The sequence below is a fragment of the Anomaloglossus baeobatrachus genome, chromosome 12, assembly GCF_048569485.1.
Source record: "Anomaloglossus baeobatrachus isolate aAnoBae1 chromosome 12, aAnoBae1.hap1, whole genome shotgun sequence".
NCBI lineage: Eukaryota > Metazoa > Chordata > Amphibia > Anura > Aromobatidae > Anomaloglossus > Anomaloglossus baeobatrachus.
Window position 1 is genome coordinate 45,215,173 of NC_134364.1, and position 21,206 is coordinate 45,236,378.

The 21,206-nt window shown below is 43.4% G+C and overlaps 1 protein-coding gene across 1 annotated transcript in view; it reads left to right on the forward strand.

Annotated features, from left to right (window-relative positions):
* Positions 1 to 1,431: 1,431 nt before the first annotated feature.
* The window catches only part of RTN1 (reticulon 1), a 293,390-nt gene continuing 273,615 nt past the window's right edge, over positions 1,432 to 21,206 (forward strand). The window contains exon 1 of the mRNA XM_075330280.1: positions 1,432 to 1,756. Coding sequence (XP_075186395.1) covers positions 1,573 to 1,756 — 184 coding nt within the window. The 5' untranslated portion in view covers positions 1,432 to 1,572. The remainder of the gene's footprint in view (positions 1,757 to 21,206) is intronic.

Here is a 21,206-nt window from a genome sequence, read left to right on the forward strand (position 1 = left end):
CCAATTTTGCAGCAAAGAACCTTCATTTTTCTACGTATATGCTATATAGCATTAATGTAGTTTTATTTCATATATTCTGTTCACACTTGATTATCTGGAGATGCAGTTTTTTGGTTTCTGCAGCATCAAAAGCTCAACTAATCCTGATCGTGGGAACGTAGCCTTAATCTACCTTATGGCTAATGTACATTTAAACCAATATTTTGGGCCAAACAATGGTACAAAAGTGAATAGTATAAATAATAAAACTCTTTTGGAGACAGTGACACAATTCTGACTCATATTTCCTAGTAAGCTTCCTCGACTGTATTCTTTTTTTGCTTTAAGTATTCATTTAAAAGGGGTATTCCCATTTCATAGAAAGTGATGGCATATCGCTAAAATACAGTATCCCTGTACAGTATCGAACCCTGCACTGATCCCCATAATAAAGGGACCACAGCATTGGGGTAACATTACTCCCCCTTTACCGCCTTATCGTTGCAGAACTTCACCCAGGCCATTGATTGTGCAGGGGAAAGCGCAGCCCCGTGAAGTTTGGCCCACTGCAGAATAAAACTTAGAAGAGGATACACTGCTAAAGTAGAGCTGGAGCCTTTTCATTTTCTAGATAAGGGGGCACTTATTGCTTGGACCCTTGCTGATCATAAAGTGATGTTATATCCTAGGGTAGGGGTGGACATATCATGGGTGCAACCTGTGCAGCCGCACAGGGGCCCAGGAGGTAAGGGGGCCTATTTCTACCTCCAAAGTCGCTGGATTTGTGCATTTTGATGAGTTATTGGACTGCACAGGGGCCCTGTGTCCGCCAGTGTCCTAGGGCCATGGGAAAACTCCTTTAAGCTTGCCACAAATAGAAACATTTTCTTATACGATCAATAGGAATCAATTATAATGATGACTGTCACATCGACGCTGCCTCCGAAACCCTTTCAGTCATTTGCACATGTTAACCCTTTATTTAGCTGTAATCGAGATGCTGCATTGGTGGCGATCCGACACGTCATCAGTGACAATTGAAAATCAATCCTGCGCGTGTCAAAGAACTAATTATTATGATTCATCTGTTCATTTAGGAAGTGATGGCAGGTATGGAGATACGTTATCGGATTGTGTGTGGTTACGATGTTAGCATGCCATGCACATACCTGTGTCATCATGACTAAGAAGGCAACCGACACAGACCATTTCCCAGATCGTGGGAAAAAAAAATTTTTTTTTACATGTATACATGCTGCAGACCCTAAGCTGTTAACCCTTTAACGCTTGAACTGTCGAGAAATCATTAGAGAAGTGCATGCAGACGCATCCCAGACTCAATGCTCCAGCATTGAAAGGGTGGCTGGGCGGTAAATGTTCTATGCTAATCGCCAGCCTGTGATTGGTCAGCCCAGGCAGTGATGGTGAGGTGGAACTAGTGGAAACTACACAAGCCATTTGCACCTGCGTAACGCTCCAGTGTTTGTGGCATCTTCCAGGAGACACTGCAGCACCGACCCATCCCCTCCCTTCCCTCTCCCCCTGTTCCCAGCAGCTTCCCATAGAGATAAACTGCAACTGATACAGCCCACCATGGCTGCTAATCCTGGGAATGTCAGCAGATGGCTGGAAGGTGATGTGGCTGCTCAGATGTTTCTACAGGAGGAGGGAGATACTGCAGGAAGCAGCGCCTGGGGCTCTCTGGACCAGAAAGGGGGGACCAGCAGAGCTCAGCAGGCAGAGCATCCCCCTGTTGCTATGGGGACCACATCCACAGGTAAGCAGGGTACCGCTCCTGACCCCCCTACATGCTTCTGCACTGTACATAGGTAGAAATGACAAGTGCATCACAGCGATTACTGCTACCATACTTCCATTGTTCTATTTGTAAACAATCGTCCAAACATTGCACATTACATCTGTTTGCAAAACACTTGCATGCAACCATAAAAAAAATTGTATCCCCCCTACTCCCTCTCACCTTTGTACTTGAATAAAATGTCTGATGAAATACAATGTAAAACAATGACAACAATTACAGATGGGCAACAAGGCATTCGTAATACCTGATCGCATCCAGCCAGAGACATGAAATCATTTTTTTAAATCATTTTGCCCCTTAACCTTTAAAAATCTATAATTGTTAAGCGTAAAAAGTGATTGGTCACAATGATATAGATTATGGCAGAAAATAGGAGAGCGAGCAGATGCTGGATCTGCTATTTTAAGTGTCATGCTTGTGGATTTTCCTTAAGCAAAAGTGCAAAAAGTGTTTTCTTTTAGGGTTAGATGGGACATGTACTGTATATAACCTACAGGGACGTAACTAGAATTCATTGGGCCCCAAAGGAAAAGGAGATGGCCCCCACCACCTATTAAGAGTAGCAGGGGTAACAATAATAATTAAAGGGTTCAAGTTATATCCCCTCTATTGGGATTGGAGATAACTTAGCATTTGCTGGAGGGTCGACCACTGGGCCTCCCCCGACGATAGCAGGAAAAGGGTTTTGGAAGTCCAAGAATGGGACTCTGTAGCCCCAACTTGAATGGAGCAGAAGTGCGCATGCTCGGCATTGACTCCATTCATACCGGAACCCTGTCCCCCCCAGACAATAAATGCAGCGGAGATTGAGCATGCTCTCGTCTGTTTCCTTCAAGAGCTGAATTGCTGCGTTCCAGAGCTTAATCGCTGGGAGTCCTAGCGATTGGACCCCCAGCAATCAGCAAGTTGTTCCCTTTCCTACGGATTTGGGATAACTTATTTTTTTTTTTTTGTTAACTTATTAAAGGTATAGATAATGCTGCCATACATCAGTGACCAAAGTGTAGTGCCAGAAAGTCACCACTGAGATATCATACAGGGAGAGATATATCAAGCTAAATCTGCCCGAATAGATTCCCCGCAAAAAAACTCTTTCTTGACGTTGAATATTTACGCCGTGTTTCAGACACTTTCTGCGCCCTATCTGAAGAGGGGCATGATCTCGCTTAAAAGGGGTAATAGGGATATCTCTATGATAAATCAGACACATTTTAAGACTTTCTAAGCTACGTTTGCACCTTATATTGATTGGAAAGGAGTGATAAGTATACTGTACACCACAGTGTTTTTTACACCACTGTGGGACACTTCAACAACAGAACCCAATGGCGGACATAGTTGCGCGCATGTATATATGTCCACATTTTAAGTAGCAATCGGAGGCAACATGAACACATTGATACAAAGACTTCTTTAAGTTGGACTTACCACTATAGATATTGAAGCATCACAACCAGTTGTTTCTTGAAGTAATTCGCAAAGGATTTTAATGTGAAAATATAAGACGTATTTACTATTTACTCCTCTATGATTGTAAATGAAAAGTTGTTGCCAGTCTTGTGTTTTCTAATATGGAATGGCGGTGATGTAACTGCAACACAGAGATGCAAAGCATAGAGCTACCGGATTTGCAATTATTGCAACATCATTCAGTCATTTATAGCTAGATGTTACCGGAGGATCCCAAAACCTAAGAGATGTGATGTAAAACGGTATAACTGAAAGCAAATATTTTCTTGGAATTCTTGTCAGCAGTTTTAACACTATTGGCAAAATTTCTTCAGCCTGTAATGGCAAAAGGGAATAACAGAATCTATTGAAATGTTAAGTGAATGTAGATTACATAGCTACTTAGGTTGAAAAAAGACCTAGTTCCATCTAGTTCAACCTAGGCCATGATAGATGATAGGCCATGTTCACAGTGTCATGGATGCCATTTAGATGGCATGACTTTATAACTAAGGCTAGTTTCACACTTGCGTTGAATGGCATCCGTAGCATTGCGTTGTGTGACGGATGCAACGGATGTGTTGCATATAATGGCACAACGGATGCAACGGATCGTACAAAACAACAAAAAGCTTTTTTTTTTATTTTTTTTTATTTTCTTTTCCTCTTTACAGTTTTACTGGCAGCAGACTATTGTGAACAATCAGATGATCACCCGGTGGCCGGGCGCTCAGCTGATCGCTCTCAAAAGCCGGCGGCCGTGCGCTCAGCTGAGAGCTCTCACATGCCAGCGGCCGGGCGCTCAGCTGAGAGCTCTCACATGCCGGCGGCCAGGCACTCAGCTGAGAGCTCTCACATGCCGGTGGCCGGGCGCTCAGCTGAGCACTCTCACATGCCGGCGGCCGGGCGCTCAGCTGAGAGCTCTCACATGCCGGCGGCCGGGCGCTCAGCTGAGCACTTTCACATGCCGGCGGCCGGGCGCTCAGCTGAGCACTCTCACATGCCGGCGGCCGGGCGCTCAGCTGAGAGCTCTCACATGCTGGCGGCCAGGCACTCAGCTGAGAGCTCTCACATGCCAGCGGCCGGGCGCTCAGCTGAGTGCTCTCACATGCTGGCGGCCAGGCACTCAGCTGAGAGCTCTCACATGCCAGCGGCCGGGCGCTCAGCTGAGAGCTCTCACATGCCGGCGGCCAGGCACTCAGCTGAGAGCTCTCACATGCCGGCGGCCAGGCACTCAGCTGAGAGCTCTCACATGCCGGCGGCCGGGCGCTCAGCTGAACGTTCGGCCACCGAGAGACAAAATAAAGTTTATGTGATTTAAAAAAAAAAAAAAGAGCATGCGCAGTGAAATCCTACGGATTGCGCTGCTCAAAAAAACGTTACATGCTGCGTTCCTTCCACCGGACGCAGCGTCAAAATAACGACGTTGCGTCATCCAACAGATGCAACGCTGACACTTGCGTTACAGTGCGTCGTCCATACAAGTCTATGGAGAATAGCGCAGTGCGTTAACGGACTGCACTATTCTCCATAGTGACGGACTGCGCGGAACACAAGTGTGAAAGTACCAATCTGTTATCAAAAGAATCCAAACAGGCTGAACTAACACATTTGAGGGATTTCCTGGAACATCTTTGGATAGGTAGCCAATATCAGCTAGGAGGAGTCTGACCACTGACGGGCATAGACAAAAGTTGTGCAAGAACATGTATATGGGCCCTTTGTAGTCCAATAGCTGATCATCATGCACAATATCTCCTGCTTTGGAAGTAGATGTGGCCCTCTTATCTATCAGGCTCGTGCATGGCTTGTTCGCCCCTGGGTCTGACTTCTGATACTTCTGATTACATCGGCCGTAACGCTCTCTTTCAAGTGGTTGGGAATGAGATGCAATACCAGGGACAGCCACAAAAAAAGAAAAGAAATAAGGGAATGATAAATGGTGGTGTTGTCCGTTCCCCACCAATCTGAAAATGAGAGTTATTTCCACGATGAGATAAGTGATAACTTTCTGGTCAGTGTTGGTCCAACTGCTGGTACTGAAGCTCTCAGGATGGCAGGGGGTCACTGCGGTCATCAAGTTGTCCGCTATCCCATGCTTAGGGGATGACTATGGATTTGGGAGTAACCCTTTTAATAGTTTATCCTGAGTATAGTCAATCAATATTGCCATCTCAAAATACATATTACAGTTTTTAAAGACTTTACTGGGGTGTGTTTGGTTTTTTCTAAATGTAGCAATATTCTTGCAACCCTTCAATATAGATGAATGCCCATTTTTGTAAATTGTCTCTCCAGGAAAGGAGACAAACTCTAGCGCCACCTATTGGCAGTAGCAATCCTAAGGCTATGTTCGCACGTTGCGTTTTTTTCCGCGTTTCTGCAGCGTTTTAAGCAGCAGCGTTTTTGCGCTAAAACGCATGCGTTTTTGATTGCCAGCAAAGTCTATGGGAAAAGCAGAAATCCTGTCTGCACTTTGCTTTTTTTTCTGCAGCGTTTAATTTGCATATTTGTGGTCAAAAACCATGCTGAAAAAGAAGCAGCATGTCAGTTGTTTTTGCCATTTCTGCAGCGTTTCCTTAACATTGGAGTCAATGAGAAATGGCAAAACGCAACCAAAATCACAATTCCTGCGTTTTTCATGCTTTCTACCTGCTTTTCCACTGCGTTTTTGGCTCCAAAAACGCATGCTTTTCTGGACAAAATTTAATGGGTTCTAATGTTCCTTTACACACACACAATAACCGAAAATTTAAATGTTAAAAAATTAGAAACTTCACCTATTTTTCTGATAAAATGTGCATAACCACTATTTTTTCATTAAAAATGATAATTTCCCATATAGTTTTATTAAAAGTTAATTTTATACTTTTTTTCTCTTTTTTCATTCTTTTTGACTAATTCAACTTTATTTCTCAGTGTCTTGATCTCAAAAACGCATCTGCAGAAACGCAGGTGAAAACGCAGGTAAAAAGCGCTAAAAACGCACTAAAAACGCGGTAAAAACGCATGGTCAAAAGCCATTTGGTCAAAAACCAAGGGAAGGAAAACGTGCAGAATAAACTGCAGGTACTCCGACGCAACGTGCGCACATAGCCTAAAAGTCAAAAGTGGCCTTTTAACAAGCCTTTTCATATGACCTAGGATATATGCCAGATCAGAATCCCAATTTGCAGACACGGTGTTTCGGGGTGATTGCCCCTCGTCAGTGCAAAGTGTGGGTAACTGATCTGGCCTATGAGAAGCTTTGTGGGGACCACGAGGGAAGACTATTCTCCTTACGGGGACCTGACAAACCAGTCTGGCTGTCAGTGGTGAGGGGACTTGTAGCTGCAATGCCCATCTGGGAATTATTCAAATTGTCTCTCCAGGAAAGGAGACAAACTCTAGCGCCACCTATTGGAAGTAGCAATCCTACAAACTTTTTCTATCTTTAGACTGTTGTATTATTGTAACTTGAGTATTTTTTTTTTTATATATGTGATGCAGTACATAAGATAAGGAGTTAATGAAATTGACTATTTGTTTACTATAAATACACTGTGATTAGTGATGTGTGGGGCACCTGGAGGGGTGTCACGTGGGTCATGAAGCAGCCATAGGCCCAATCTTTGTGAGGAGGGCGGCCTGTTGTAAGCCTGTCTGCCCCACTAGTAGTAACATATATGTACTTTTAATGGAATTATAGGTTCAAAAGATTATTGGTGTACTCTTACTTCCAGAATTATAATAATGGAAAACTGACGTTCCTAATACAGTTATAAACAAAGCCATAGAATTTAGGTTTCGGTTCCCCTTTAAGCTTGGAGCGTTCACAAAATTCTCAAAATACATCACTTACTGCAAAACACTGCCTGTCAAGCTGTCACACTCATTGTCTTTGAACTGTCACTCCCATAGCGCAGATAATTTTAGTAATTTAGTTACAAGGATATTTTAGAGATTAGCGTACAGGAAAAATCCACTTACAATTCTATATAGACTACGGTTTACTTTGTAACTGAGGGATACAATCTTATAAGTGCTTATGGAAACTCCTACAATAGCAACTTTAGACAACTAATATCAATATGCCCAATTTGGCATACAGATATATTAAAGAAGAGTTCCCCACCCCAGACCCTCCTTTATTAAAGGGAATCTGTCACCAGATTTTTGTTACCCCATCTGAGAGCAGCATAATATAGGGGCAGAAACCCTGATTGCAGCGATTTATCAGTTAATGGGCTGCTTGCTGTAGTTTTGATAAAATCACTGTTTTATCTGCTGCAAATTTAGCAGTTATCTGAATTCTGAGCTCTATGTAACCCTACCCACACTACTGATTGGCAGCTTTCTGCCCATGTATAGTGTACACAGAAAGCTGCCAATCACTGGTGGGGGTAGAGGTAAGTAAATAGAGCTCATGATAATGAATCACTATATATCAGCAGGTTTATTAGTCCTCCAGTAATAATCTCCTGTTGATAAAACAGTGATTTTAGCAGCTCAGTAAGTGACACATGGCTGGAATCAGGGTCTCTGTCTCTACATTATGCTGCTCTCAGATTATGTGGCAAAAACCTAGTGAAAGATTCAGTTTGTGGAAAGTGGCTGCAAAGATCAATACTACCAAGCTTGTCACTTCTATACAGTGATGGCTGATTAAATTCATGGGTGGCATGTGATGCCTCATTTGCTGCAGACGAAAACCTATTATTAGCTGCATCACTTAGGCTGATCAATAGGATCAGCCTGGGCTGTCTGAGTGTAAAATATTGATCACCTATCCTCAAGTGGGGGTCCAATACCCGGCATCCCCACCAATCGGCTATCATCAACTTTGCAGCAGTCGGGTGTAAACGTTTAATGGTGCCCACCTGAATTAATTAATTTCCATTGTATGGAAATTTGTCAGCACGCTTTTGTTATTTAATTTGACAGCAGTTTGACGTAGGGGAAGAGAGACTGATTCCAATGATGTGTCCCTTACTAGGCAGTGTGTTGTTGTTCCAATAAAATCAGTGTTTTATCATAAGGAGATTATCTCTACTGGAGTGTCTTGTGCCTCATAGTCCTCCTCTGTGCAACCCCACCCCACCACTGATTGGCATATTTCTGTGAGTATACAGTGCACCCAGAAACCTACCAATCAGTGATGTGGGCGGAGTTATACACAGCTCAGCATTATGAGCTCTGCTAGATCTGCAGCAGAGATAACTGTGATTTTATCACAACTCTTTAAATGCTGTTAAACACACAGTTTGCCTTGTACCTTGTATTAGAAATGAGTACACATACATTTTCATGCTCTGATTTTTAGGCATAAAAAATGCAAAAGAAGCAGTGTGTATACTAACTATATACACTTTTTATCTGTAGTTTGGCTGATTTCTTTATATACAGAAAGCATAAGTCCAGTTATTCATTTGATTTCTAAATGGTCACAAGCTTTTATTTCAGAAGAGCTATTCACAGATCCCAAATTAGCAAGATTAGTAAATTAAATGTTGATTGAAATATTTCCAAGCTTGCCTGCTCCACTACAACATTGCTTTCCTGTCTTATTCACATAACTGTCGTGAGGATTGGATTACTTATACAGCACATGAAATAAATATTGAACACTGTCACCAATTTTATAAGTAAATATATTTGTAAAGGTGCTATTGATATAATTTTCTCACCAGATGTCGGTAACAACCCATCCAATCCACACAGACAAAGAAATCAAACCATAGATGTCCAGTATTGAACACATGAATAAGGAGAGGTGCAAAAAGCCGTGAAAGCCATGACACCAGCTGAAATCTATCATTAACACTAGAACTACTGGACTCGTGACACCTATATAGAAATACATGGTGCAAAGTAGTCAAAATGACTACTTCAGTAGTTCTAGTGTTAAATGGAAAGCAATCCTTCCACTAAGTGAAAAATAATATCATCTGGTTCAACAGATGGCCTATAAAAAAGGGGTCTCATTACCAAGGTGCCAAACAAAAAACATCTCATGATAGATAAAACAAGTGAGCTGTCTCAAGACCTTCACAATCTTGTTGCTTGATAACATACCAATGCCATTTGTTACAGAAGAATTTCTAAACCACTGAAGGTTCCAGTGAGCACTGATGGGGCCATAATCCGGAAGTGGAAAGAACATAATTTAACCCTAAACCTGCCAAAACCAGGTGTTTCCCACAAGATTTCAGACACAGAAGTAAAAACAATTATCAGAAGAGTTGTCTAAAGGCCCTATTAGAGAGGAATTTTTTTAATTATAGCGATTGACGAGCGAATAGTTATTGCTTCATTATGATGCATACAAGCTCATTATTACACAAGCAAATGTTCACTAGAAAGATCGCTGTTGTGGTCAATGGAAAGTCGCTAGTCATTCATAAATGTATGTATTACGAGGTGGTAGCGACTTATTACACAGTTAAGCCTGCTTTACATGGGACAACCGATTGTGCGATTTTACAATCGATCATACCCGCCCCTGTCGTTTGTGCGTCACGGGCAAATCGCTGCCCGTGTCGCACAAAGTCGTGAAACCGCCGTCACACGTACTTACCTGCTGAGCGACCTTGCTGTGGGCGGCGAACGTCCACTTCCTGAATGGGGAGGGACGTTCGGCGTCACAGCGACGTCACACAGCCGCCGGCCAATAGAAGCGGAGGGGCGGAGATGAGCGGGACGTAAACATCCCGCCCACCTCCTTCCTTCTGCATAGCCGGCGGGAGCCGTGGGACGCAGGTAAGCTGACTTCATCGCTCCCGTGGTGTCACACGGAGCGACGTGTGCTGCCCCGGGAACGATGAACAACCGGCACAAGTAAAAATAAACGATATTATGAAACTGAGCGACGTGTACACGACTCACGATTTGTGAGCGATACTGCGTCGCTCAGGGGTTTCACACGAGACGACGTCGTGTATGATGCCGGATGTGCGTCACGAAAACCGTGACCCCGACGATGCATCGCACGATCCGTCGTCTCGTGTAAAGCACCCTTTAAACTTTATGCTGACAAGCAATAATTGTTAACCAAGTTGAAAGATCTTGTTTTGCGAGAATCGAATGATATTACAATCGCTAGCAGCTATTATACACTGCGAATATTGCTCTGTTGCAAGCGATATTGCAATTTTCCACATCATTTTTTCCCCCTCTAATAAGGGTTTAAGAGCCAATGGTCACCTGTGAAGAGCTACAAAAAGACCTAGAACCAGCAGGCACAATTGTTTAATAAAAAAACTTAAGTAATGCACTCACCCTCCATGGCCTGTATACACGCTCATCACCCAAGACTCCATTGTTGAACAAAATGCATGTTCAAGCGCGTTTAAAGTTTGCTCAACATCAGTTAAACAAGCCTGTGAAATCCTGGGAGAATATAGTCTCATCAGGTTAGACCAAAAGAAAACCCTTTAGATGCCATAATACATACCATGTTTGGATGCAAAAATGCACTGCATATCACCAGAAAAACACAGTGAAGTTTGGAGGTGGGAACATCATGGTGTGGGGCTGTTTTTTAGCAGACGGCACTGGCAAACTTCATACCATTCAAGGAAGAATGAATGGACAAATGTACTGAGACAATCTTGATAAATATCTGCTGCCATCTACCAGGATGATAAAGATGAAACCAGGGTGGACATTTCAACAAGTCAATGATCCCAAATACACAACCAAAGAAACTCTTTGTTTCATAAAAAGAAAATCAAATTGCTAGAATTGCCAAGCCGATCACTGGACCTGGACCCAATAGAATATTTATGGAAGGAACTAAAGCTCAGAGTTCATAGAAGGAACCCACAGGACCTGCAGGATCTGAAGAGTGTTTGTGTGGATGAATGGGCCAAAATTCCACCTGAGCAATGCATGCGACTAGTTTCTCCATAGAGGAGGTGTCTTGAAGCTGTGATCACCAACAATTGCTTTTATATAAAGTATTAAATACATTTCAGTATGCGTGTTCAATACTTTGTTCCCTGTGTAATTTCTCATTATTACACATCACTAAATTTACTTACATTTATGGTTTGATTTCTTTGCCTGTGGGGACTGGATGGGTTGTTACCATCATCTGATGAGAAATTCATGCCAATAGCACCTTTAGAAATACATTTACTTGAAAAATTGATAATGTGTTCAATACTTATTTCACCCTCTATATATGGAAGAAGTAGACGGGATTGCAGTCCATGTGGGTTTAGTGCATACCATGGAGGGGCACATGTTTTAGATAATAAAATTCATGGCACTGAGTCCGATGGTGCATACTGTGATACTTTTTTTTATTATAGTGTCCATTTGTTGTTTCTGTGCAATCCCTAGTACACATAGACTGAAAATACACTTATATTAATAAGCTGTAAAACCCATTTTATTACATGAGACTCATTACATGGTCTTCCCTAAGGAACTCATCATCTAATACAAACAGATTTGGAAATTGAGGTGAGAAAAAGCCAAACTTTCCTGGAACCTCAGGTACTTTATCAGCAGGCCACTGGAAAATTGGCTGTGCCACCCTTGGAGTAGAAGAAATACAAAATGTTGGTGTATTCTTAATCTTGGGCCTCAATTCATCAAAGCTTTTATGCTATTAGTCTGGCATAACAAGTTTGGAAAATGTCAAACATTTTTGCACAATACAAGGTCGTGCAAAATTTTTGTAATTTTCACACATTCGTTACCAACAGCGGTATTCCTTATGCTGCCAAACTGACTCCAGTCACCAACAGGAGTAAGATTTTGTGGCGAAGCGCTCTCCATTTTTGCCTTTGCCTGATTCATTAAGCGGCATGCACTTCCTAATTAATCAGTACTGTACTCTGCCCCCTCATCAAGACAGGTGTGAAATATGTTGGTCTTAATGAATTGGGCCCTTATTGCTTCCAAAAGCTAGACTCTGATGTTCTCAGATGCCTCGCTTTAACCACATGTGCCCCAACAACTGCATCCAGCTGCCATAGAAGCCTTTATAACTGTGTTGCCTGTTGCAGACACGGTCATAACAGCATGAAACTATCAGATGTCCTCATAATAGCAGGTTAGTCACAAATGCCCCCATAGGAGTGTCAGCCACAAACTCCCTGTTGAATGCCTGTCAGAGATGCTCTTTGGAGTAATTGTCATAATCATCAATCTACAGTGCCAGCCAAAGATTCCCACTGTGTGTGGTGTAGGACAGATGCCGAGTAGTGCACTCTTTTACTCCTGAAATTTTCCATCAGATACTCCCGTTATGGCTTGGGTCCACCTTTGCAATCTATTGGTCAGAATACAGCTACATTAATTTATTATTTGCCATGTCCACCTCCAGTCTAAACTATAACTGTGTTAATGGCAGATGGGGAAAATTTAGAACTGACCTGAAATGTCCCTATTTTGATATTTATCAGCAAAAATATTAAATCACACAGTTTATGGATGGGGTTTATTTAGCTTTTACTCTACATCAGGGGTTTCCAACTTGTAACTTGGGTACCACATGTGCCTGTCCTGTGGCACATCTAAGGGAAACAGTGACTGATAACAATGCCAAGTATGTCCTTACTATTGTTAAGGACATATTGGAAGTTGTAAGTTCAGGTGATACAAATGTATCTGGTCTCAATTGACATTACAATTGATGTATCATGTACTGATGGTGGTTTGGTTGTATATTCCTGTACTGATGAAGGTTTTGATGCTGTGTTTCTGTACTGAGGGGGGTTATATAAATGTATTTCTTTACTGCTGGTGGTTCTACTTATTAATTTCTGTACTGCTGGTGGTTCTGGTGATGCATATCTGTACTGATGACGGTTGTGATGCTGTGTTCCTGAACTGATGGGGCTTCTAGTGATATATTTCAATACTGCTGGTGGTTCTGATGATTTATTTTTGTGCTGTTATTGGTTCAGATCTTGTACATATGTAAGAATCCATAGCTTATAAAATTACGTGATACATAACTATGTTAAAAAAGTGTTGTGCCGCCTGACAAGTTAAGGGTTACTATGTTTTTATTTATGCTGGGAGCATTAAAGGTGTTGTCCAAGTTTGTGATGAGTCTGCAGTTACTTCTTAATTCTCACAGCGCGCTCACTGCAGGCTGTCAGGATTCTCTGTTGCCGGCAGTGGGGGTGGGAGGTCACAAAACTGCAAATATGTACCAACTAGACATGTATGGCCTTGCTCAATGAAAATGAATTGAGTGAGGATGGACATGTCTTGTCGTAATGTAGCCAAAGTGTACAAATCTCATACTTGTGCTCACATGACCGTCCACTCTTACGGCTTGCAAGGGAAAATCCTAAAAGTATGCATTGTGCACACTGTGAGAATTCAGAAACCTGAAGTCACCTAGAGTGACTGCAAACTCCATCTTAAACCTGAACAAACCCTTTAATTATAAAATTAAGCATTGTAGCATGGTAATCCTAACAGTGTGTAATATACTCACTGTCAAGATTCAGCTCTGCTTGCTAGTTCCAGCAGTCATTACGTGGCCACTCCAATCATATGCGTTTTTTATACTTATGGTCTTGGGACAACTGGCTTTCCTTCTTCCTTCTCTGTTTTTCACTGAACATTGAGAGAATTAGAAAGAGCAGCTTGTCAGCATGTGACTGTAAGTGCGCAGATCACATATGACTCAGCGGTCACATGGTAACTACTCAAACCGCTTTGGGGAGCAAACTGAATTCTTGCCCGGGTCACCAAAAACCTAGATACACCTCTGCGCGGTCCATGATTTGCGGCTCGCGGCCCTCTGCCCGTTTGGTGCATTAGCGTTAGAGCTCGCAACCAGCTGTGAAGAGAAGACCTGCAGATGGTGACGTTTGTGAGTGCACCCTGCAGAAAAGTGCACATCTGGGTGTGTATATACTTGCAAGGGGACAGGGGTGAAAAATAAATATTGTGAGCTGGAGATAGGGTGACATGGCCAGACTAGGCACTTGAAGCTGGATGCAGTAGTTAGTGTCGACAGTGTGTGTGATACGGGAATACCGAATGGGGGTAAAGTGGTTGCCCTTTCTTTTAAGTATATTGCCTGTATGGGAGGGGGGCACAAGGTCTCCATTTGCTTTCTGTGGGGAAGCATTGGCTCTCATGACACTGGTTATGGTGGGTACTGAGCGTCACTTGAGGATGGGGCTCGCAGAGTTGAATATGGCTCTGAATGTAAAGGTTGAAAAACGCTGCTCTACATGAACAAGCAGTGCCCGTCTATCTCTCCTAAACAGTTTTATTACATACAGTGGATCAAAAAAGTATTTGATACACTGCCAATTTTGCAAGTTTTGTCACCTACAGAAAATGAAGAGGTCTGTAATTGTTATCGTAGGTACATTTCAACTGTGACAGACAGAATCCCCCCAAAAATTCCATAAAATCACATTGTATGATTTTTAAATAATTAATTTGCATTTTTTTTTGCATAAAATAAGTATGTGATCACCTACCAAAAAGCAAGAATTCTGTCTCTCACAGACCTGTTATTTTTTCTTTAAGAAGCCTTTCTACACCTGTAATAATTGCACCTGTTTGAACTTGTTGCCTGTATAAAAGACACCTGTCCACACACTCAATCAATCGCACTCCAACCTCTCCACCATCGCCAATACCTAAAACCTGTCTAAAGCCTGCTTTACACGTTGCAATTTCGCATACGATATCGTATGCGATTTGCAACGCCCCCATCGTATGTGTAGCATGTTCAATTTGTTGAACATGCCGCACAAACGATTAACCCCCGTCACACGTACTTACCTTCCATATGACCTCGCTGTGGGCGGCGAACGTCCACTTCCTGGAGTGGGAGGGACGTTCGGCGTCACATCGACGTCACACAGCAGCCGGCCAATAGAAGCGGAGGGGCGGAGCTGAGCGGGACGTAAACATCCCGCCCACCTCCTTCCTTCCGCATTGTGGGCCGGGAGCCGCAGGACGTAGGTAAGATCTGTTCATCGTTCCCGGGGTGTCACACACTGCAATGTCTGCTACCCCGGGTACGATGAACAATCTGACGTGCAATTCTAGAGAAAGGTACGATGTGTATGCGATGAACGTCTTAACGTTCAATCACAATCACATGTTCCTGTCACACACTGCAATGTAACTTACGATGCCGGATGTGCGTCACTTACGACGTGACCCCGCCAACACATTGTAAGATACATTGCAGCGTGTAAAGCAGGCTTAAGGCCATGTGCGCAATAGATAGTGACTTTTTCTCAAGGAAAATCTAGACCCTCTTAAAGAATCCCGCACCTGCGGTAGAAAACCTCACCAAAACCGCAACGAAATCCACATGTGGTTTTTCCGCAGTTTTTCCGCAGGTTGGTCCCTGCAGATTTTTACCATTATCTATGGCAAAAACCGCAGGTACCTGCAGAAAAGTAGTGACATGCACATTAATTCCAGTGTGGAAAATCCGCGGGTAAATCCGCAAGTATAAAAAAACGCAGTGTGCACTGCATTTTTTTTATACCCATAGGTTTTGCTGGGGATTGACTGCAGAAATGTTAGACACATTTTCTGCAGCAAATCCGTGGAAAATCCGCAGTAAAATCCGCGGTAAATCCACAGCGTGTGCACATAGCCTAAGGACGCCAGGGACAAAATTGTAGACCTGCACAAGGCTGGGATGAGCTACAGGACAATAAGAGGCAAGCAGCTGGTGAGAAGGCAACAACTGTTGGTGCAATTATTAGAAAATGGAAGAAACAGAAGATGACTGTCAATCTTGCTGGGTCTGCAACTCCATGCAAGATCTCGCCTTGTGGGGTAAGGATGATTCGGAGAAAGGTCAGCAATCATCCCAGAACTACACAGGAGGAACTGGTCAATGACCTGAAGAGAGCTGGGACCACAGTCTCAAAGATTACTATTAGTAACACTAGGCTGTCATTGATTAAAATCTTGCAGGGCATGCAAGGTCCCCCTGCTCAGGCCAGCACAGGTCCAGGCCCGTTTGAAGTTCACCAATGACCATTTAAATGATCCAGAGGAGGCATGGGAGAAGGTCATGTGGTCAGATGAGACCAAAATAGAACTTTTTGGAATGAACTCCACTTGCCGTGATTGTAGGAAGAAGGAGGAGTACAACCTCAAGAACACTGTCCCAATTGTGAAGCATGAGGTGGAAACATCATACTTTGGGGGTGCTGCTTTTCTGCAAAGGGAACACGATGACTGCACTGTATTGAAGGGAGGATGGATGGAGTCATGTATCGCGAGATTTTGACCAACAACCTCCTTCCCTCAGTAAGAGCATTGAAGATGGGTTGTGCCTGGGTCTTCTAGCATGACAATGACCCAAAACACATAGCCAGGGGAACTAAGGAGTGGCTCCGTAAGAACCATATCAAGGTCCTGCAGTGGTCTCGCCAGTCTCCAGACCTGAACCCAATAGAAAATCTGGAGGGAGCTGAAACTCAATGTTGCCTAGTGACAGCCCCGAAACCTGAAAGATCTGGAGAAGAACTGTATGGAGGAGTCGCCGAATTCCCTGCTGCAGTGTGTGCAAACCTGGTCAAGATCTACAGGAAACGTCCGACCTCTAATAGCAGACAAAGGTTTCTACCAAATATTAAGTTCTATTTTTCTATTGTATCAAATACTTATTTCATGCAATAAAATGCAAATTAATTATTTTAAAATTATACAATGGGATTTTTTGGATTTTTTTTTTATTCTGTCTGTCACAGTTGAAGTGTACCTACAATAACAATTACAGACCTCTCCATTCTTTGTAGCTGGGAAAACTTGCAAAATCGGCAGAGGATCAAATACTTATTTTCCGCACTGTACATACAGAGTTCTGTGAGTAATTGCAAGTGAAATATTGTGTAAAAATAGTGTAGTAATGCCATTTTTATGTATTAGTAATATGGCGACAGTGCAAGTCAGACCTTTCCTTCATTATAGTAAGGATAATAGTATTCCTTCGTATTTCAGGTAGGGTGCCAACTCCGTACGCTTAGCTGGTACTATTTAATGTTTGTGGTAATGATGATGAGTTTTATTCTCCTAGTGCTAATTGGTCATTAAAAGCTTGATAGATAACCTGAATTTACATGCACTGTTAATTGTATACTGCTCCATATTCTCACTGACGCCCCATTATAAGTCTTCAGATGTGGTGTTGTATCATCATTTACTGACAGTGTATCTTACAAATGACGTGCAAGTGTAAATCCTCCGGAGTGTGAGAAACAAATAAAATAAGTTGAAGTTCCTTTAAGGGCATGTGCGCACGTTGCGGGGTTTTTTTGCGTTTCCGCAGCATTTTAAGCTGCAGCGTCACATTGTCAAAATGCATGTGTTCTGCTTCCCCAGCAAAGTCTATGAGAATCATGCAAAATCTGTGCGCACGATGCTTTTTTAAACGCAGCGTTTTGATTGTCAAAAATTTGACAAAATCTCTGCGTTTAGAAAAGCAGCGTGTCAATTCTTTTGTCCGTTTTGGCTGCGTTCTACACCCATTGAAATCAATGAGTTGTAGAAAAACGCTACCAAAATGCTAAGCAGTGCGTTTGCACGGCATTTTTGTTGCGATCCGCATGATTTTTTGACACTACAAACGCAGGTCTTTCGGTCTCTCTCTCTCGGTCGGTCTCTCTCTCTCTATGTCTCTATCTCTCTCTCTCTGTCCATGTCGGTCTCTCCCTCCCACCCCCTCTCTCATACTCACCGATCCACCATCACCGGCGCGACGCTGCACGGCGTTCACACTGTGGCGGCTTCTCTTTTGAAAATGCCGGCTGCTCATTAATCCATCTTGTATTCCCATGATTGGTTGCAGTCAGACACCCCCCCCCCCACGCTGAGTGACAGCTGTCTCACTGCAACCAATCGCAGCCGCCGGTGGGCGGGTCTATATCGAGCAGTAAAAAAAATAAATAACTAATAGAAAAAAAAAAAACAACGTGCGGGCCCCCCCAATTTGAATACCAGCCAGGGTAAAGCCACATGGCTGAAGGCTGGTATTCTCAGGATGGGGAGCTCCACATTATGGGGAGCCCCCCAGCTTAACAATATCAGCCAGCAGCCACCCAGAATTGCCGCATCCATTAGATGCGGCAGTCCTGGGACTCTACCCGGCTCATCCCAAATTGCCCTGGTTCGGTGGCAAACAGGGTAATAAGGAGTTAATGGCAGCAGCCCATAGCTGCCACTAAGTCCTAAGTTAATCATGGCAGGCGTCTTCCCGAGATTAACTTACTGATTAATCATGGAAGGTAAGAAAATAAACACACACATCCAAAAAATCCTTTATTTGTAATGAAAGACAAAAAAACACCCTCTTTCACCACTTTATTAATCCCTCAAAAACACCTCCAGGTCCGACGTAATCCACGCAATGTCCCACAACTCTTTCAGCTCTGCTACATCTGAAGCTGACAGGAGCGGCAGTAGAACACCGCTGCTCCTGTGAGCGCCATGCAGCAACTGTGCAGCTGTGCTGTCACTAAGGTTACTAGCGGCCACCGCTCTCAGGTGGATGACTGGAGCTGTGTCCGCGAGTAACCTGAGTGAAAGCACAGCTGATTGCGCGGCTCACTGCAGTCACTCAGGGGATTTGCGATCACAGGTGAGTCCTTCACGTGTGACCACAAATCAAGCCGCGGCGCACACAGAGCCGCGCGATCACAATGAAGTCGGGTGAAGTTCATCCAAGTTCATTCTGAACGCGCGGCTCTGTCTCACAGCCAGCCATGCTCTTTTTGACAGTGCGGTCCCACTCGGCTCTGCTGCAAGTCTATGGGGATGCTGCACAGCCGAGTGGGACCGCACTGTCAAAAATGTGCGTTCTGGAAGCATCCAGAATGCATGAATTCAGCAGAAATTCTCCACTAACAATGCGTCTTAGAACGCAGCTTTTCGGGTGCGTTCTGAGATACACATGCAGTGACTTACACGCTGCGGAATAGAACGCAATGTGTGCACATAGCCTAATAGTAATCTGGGTGCCGTGATGGAGCTGTAAGTTGTGCCAAAGTTGCAGAGCAATGTTTTCTTTATACAAAGGAAAGATACATTTTGCTTCTATGGTGGGTGTCATTCAGTCACTCACCCTGGTAGTGTGGAGGTATGTTGATGTGTCATGATCATTTAATAATTGTAATACAGCTTTCATAGTATATTCAAAAGTACAGTACATCACTATCAATATATATAGTTTCTGCAATGAGTACCATTAAAGGGAATCTGTCACCAGGTTTTTGCTATGTAATCTGATAGCAACATGATGATGGGGCAGAGACCCTGATTCCAGTGATCTGTCACTCATTAAGCTGTGTCAATAAAATCAATGTTTTATCAGGCAGAAGTTTATCATTACAAGACTAGGTATCTTGTGAGTCTTGGTCCAACTGTACCTCCACTAATGATTAGCAGCTGTCAATATACAATATATACAGAAAGCTGTCAATCGGGGGTGTGTGTGTGTGTGTGTGTGGGGGGGGGGGGGGGTTGTACACAGTTCAGCATTCAGAGCTCTGCTAGATCTACAGAAGAGAAAACTGATTGCATCACAACTGCTGCACCCTGTAAACTAAGTGATACATTTCTGGAATCAGGATATGTGTCCCTATATCATGCTGCTGTCAGATTACATAGCAAAAACTTGCTGACAGATTCCTTTTAAATGCTGTTAAAAACACTGTTTGGAAAGAGCACTGTTAAAAGTCAAACAGTACCAGGACCTGGTGCAAATAAGTTACCTACACTCTTTGTCTTGCCAATGCCATACAATGGTTGCAAAACCAAGATGGTGACTATTTTATTCATTTAGCACAACATTTTCTAGAGAGCTGTTCAGAGATTGCCATCGCTTACATCAATCCATTTCCCCAATGGGGCTCACAATCAAAAATCCAAAGTGATCTACTATTTGTGGAAGATGGAGGAAGCCTACCTTCACGCAAATGGTTGGCTTCAAACACCCGACTCTAGCACAGAAATGCATTGATGCTGACCAGTGAGCCACTGTGCTGTGTGGTTGCTTTTTTAAGATGGGTAGAATTGTACTGATTTAATGGCATCATTTAGCTTAGTAGCCTCACAAAATGTCAAGATAATTCTTGTTTCTTAAATCCTATAGCATGTACTTTCTGAAATGTGCACAATGATTCTTAAGTATTCCTCAAAGGCAACTTGTCAGAAATTTTATTCCCACCACCTCAAACCATTTATATGACTGTGTAGCCCTTTAAAAGATAAACAAGTTAATCCCTTTATGACCCTAAAGTGCTGCTCCAGTAGTGAAAAATCGCATTTTGAAGTTGTCTGGAAGTGCACTGGGATGTGATGATGCGTTTACAGCTTCTTAAGGCCCCGTCACACTAAGCAACATCGCTAGCAACATCGCTGCTAACGAACAACTTTTGTGACGTTGCTAGCGATGTTGCTGTGTGTGACATCCAGCAACAACCTGGCCCCTGCTGTGAGGTCGTTGGTTGTTGCTGAATGTCCTGGGCCATTTTTTAGTTGTTGCTGTCCCGCTGTGAAGCACAGATCGCTGTGTGTGACAGCGAGACAGCAACAACTAAATGTGCAGGCAGCAGGAGCCGGCTGGTAACCAATGTAAACATCGGGTAACCAAGAAGCCCTGTCCTTGGTTACCCGATATTTACCTTTGTTACCAGCCTCAGCAGCTCTCACTGTCAGTGCCGGCTCCTGCTCTGTGCACATGTAGCTGCAGCACACATCGGGTAATTAACCCGATGTGTGCTGTAACTAGGAGAGCAAGGAGCCAGCGCTAAGCAGTGTGCGCTGCTCCCTGCTCTGTGCACATGTAGCTGCAGCACACATCGGGTAATTAACCCGATGTGTGCTGTAACTAGGAGAGCAAGGAGCCAGCGCTAAGCGGTGTGCGCTGCTCCCTGCTCTGTGCACATGTAGCTGCAGCACACATCGGGTAATTAATCCGATGTGTGCTGTAACTAGGAGAGCCGGGAGCCAGCGCTCA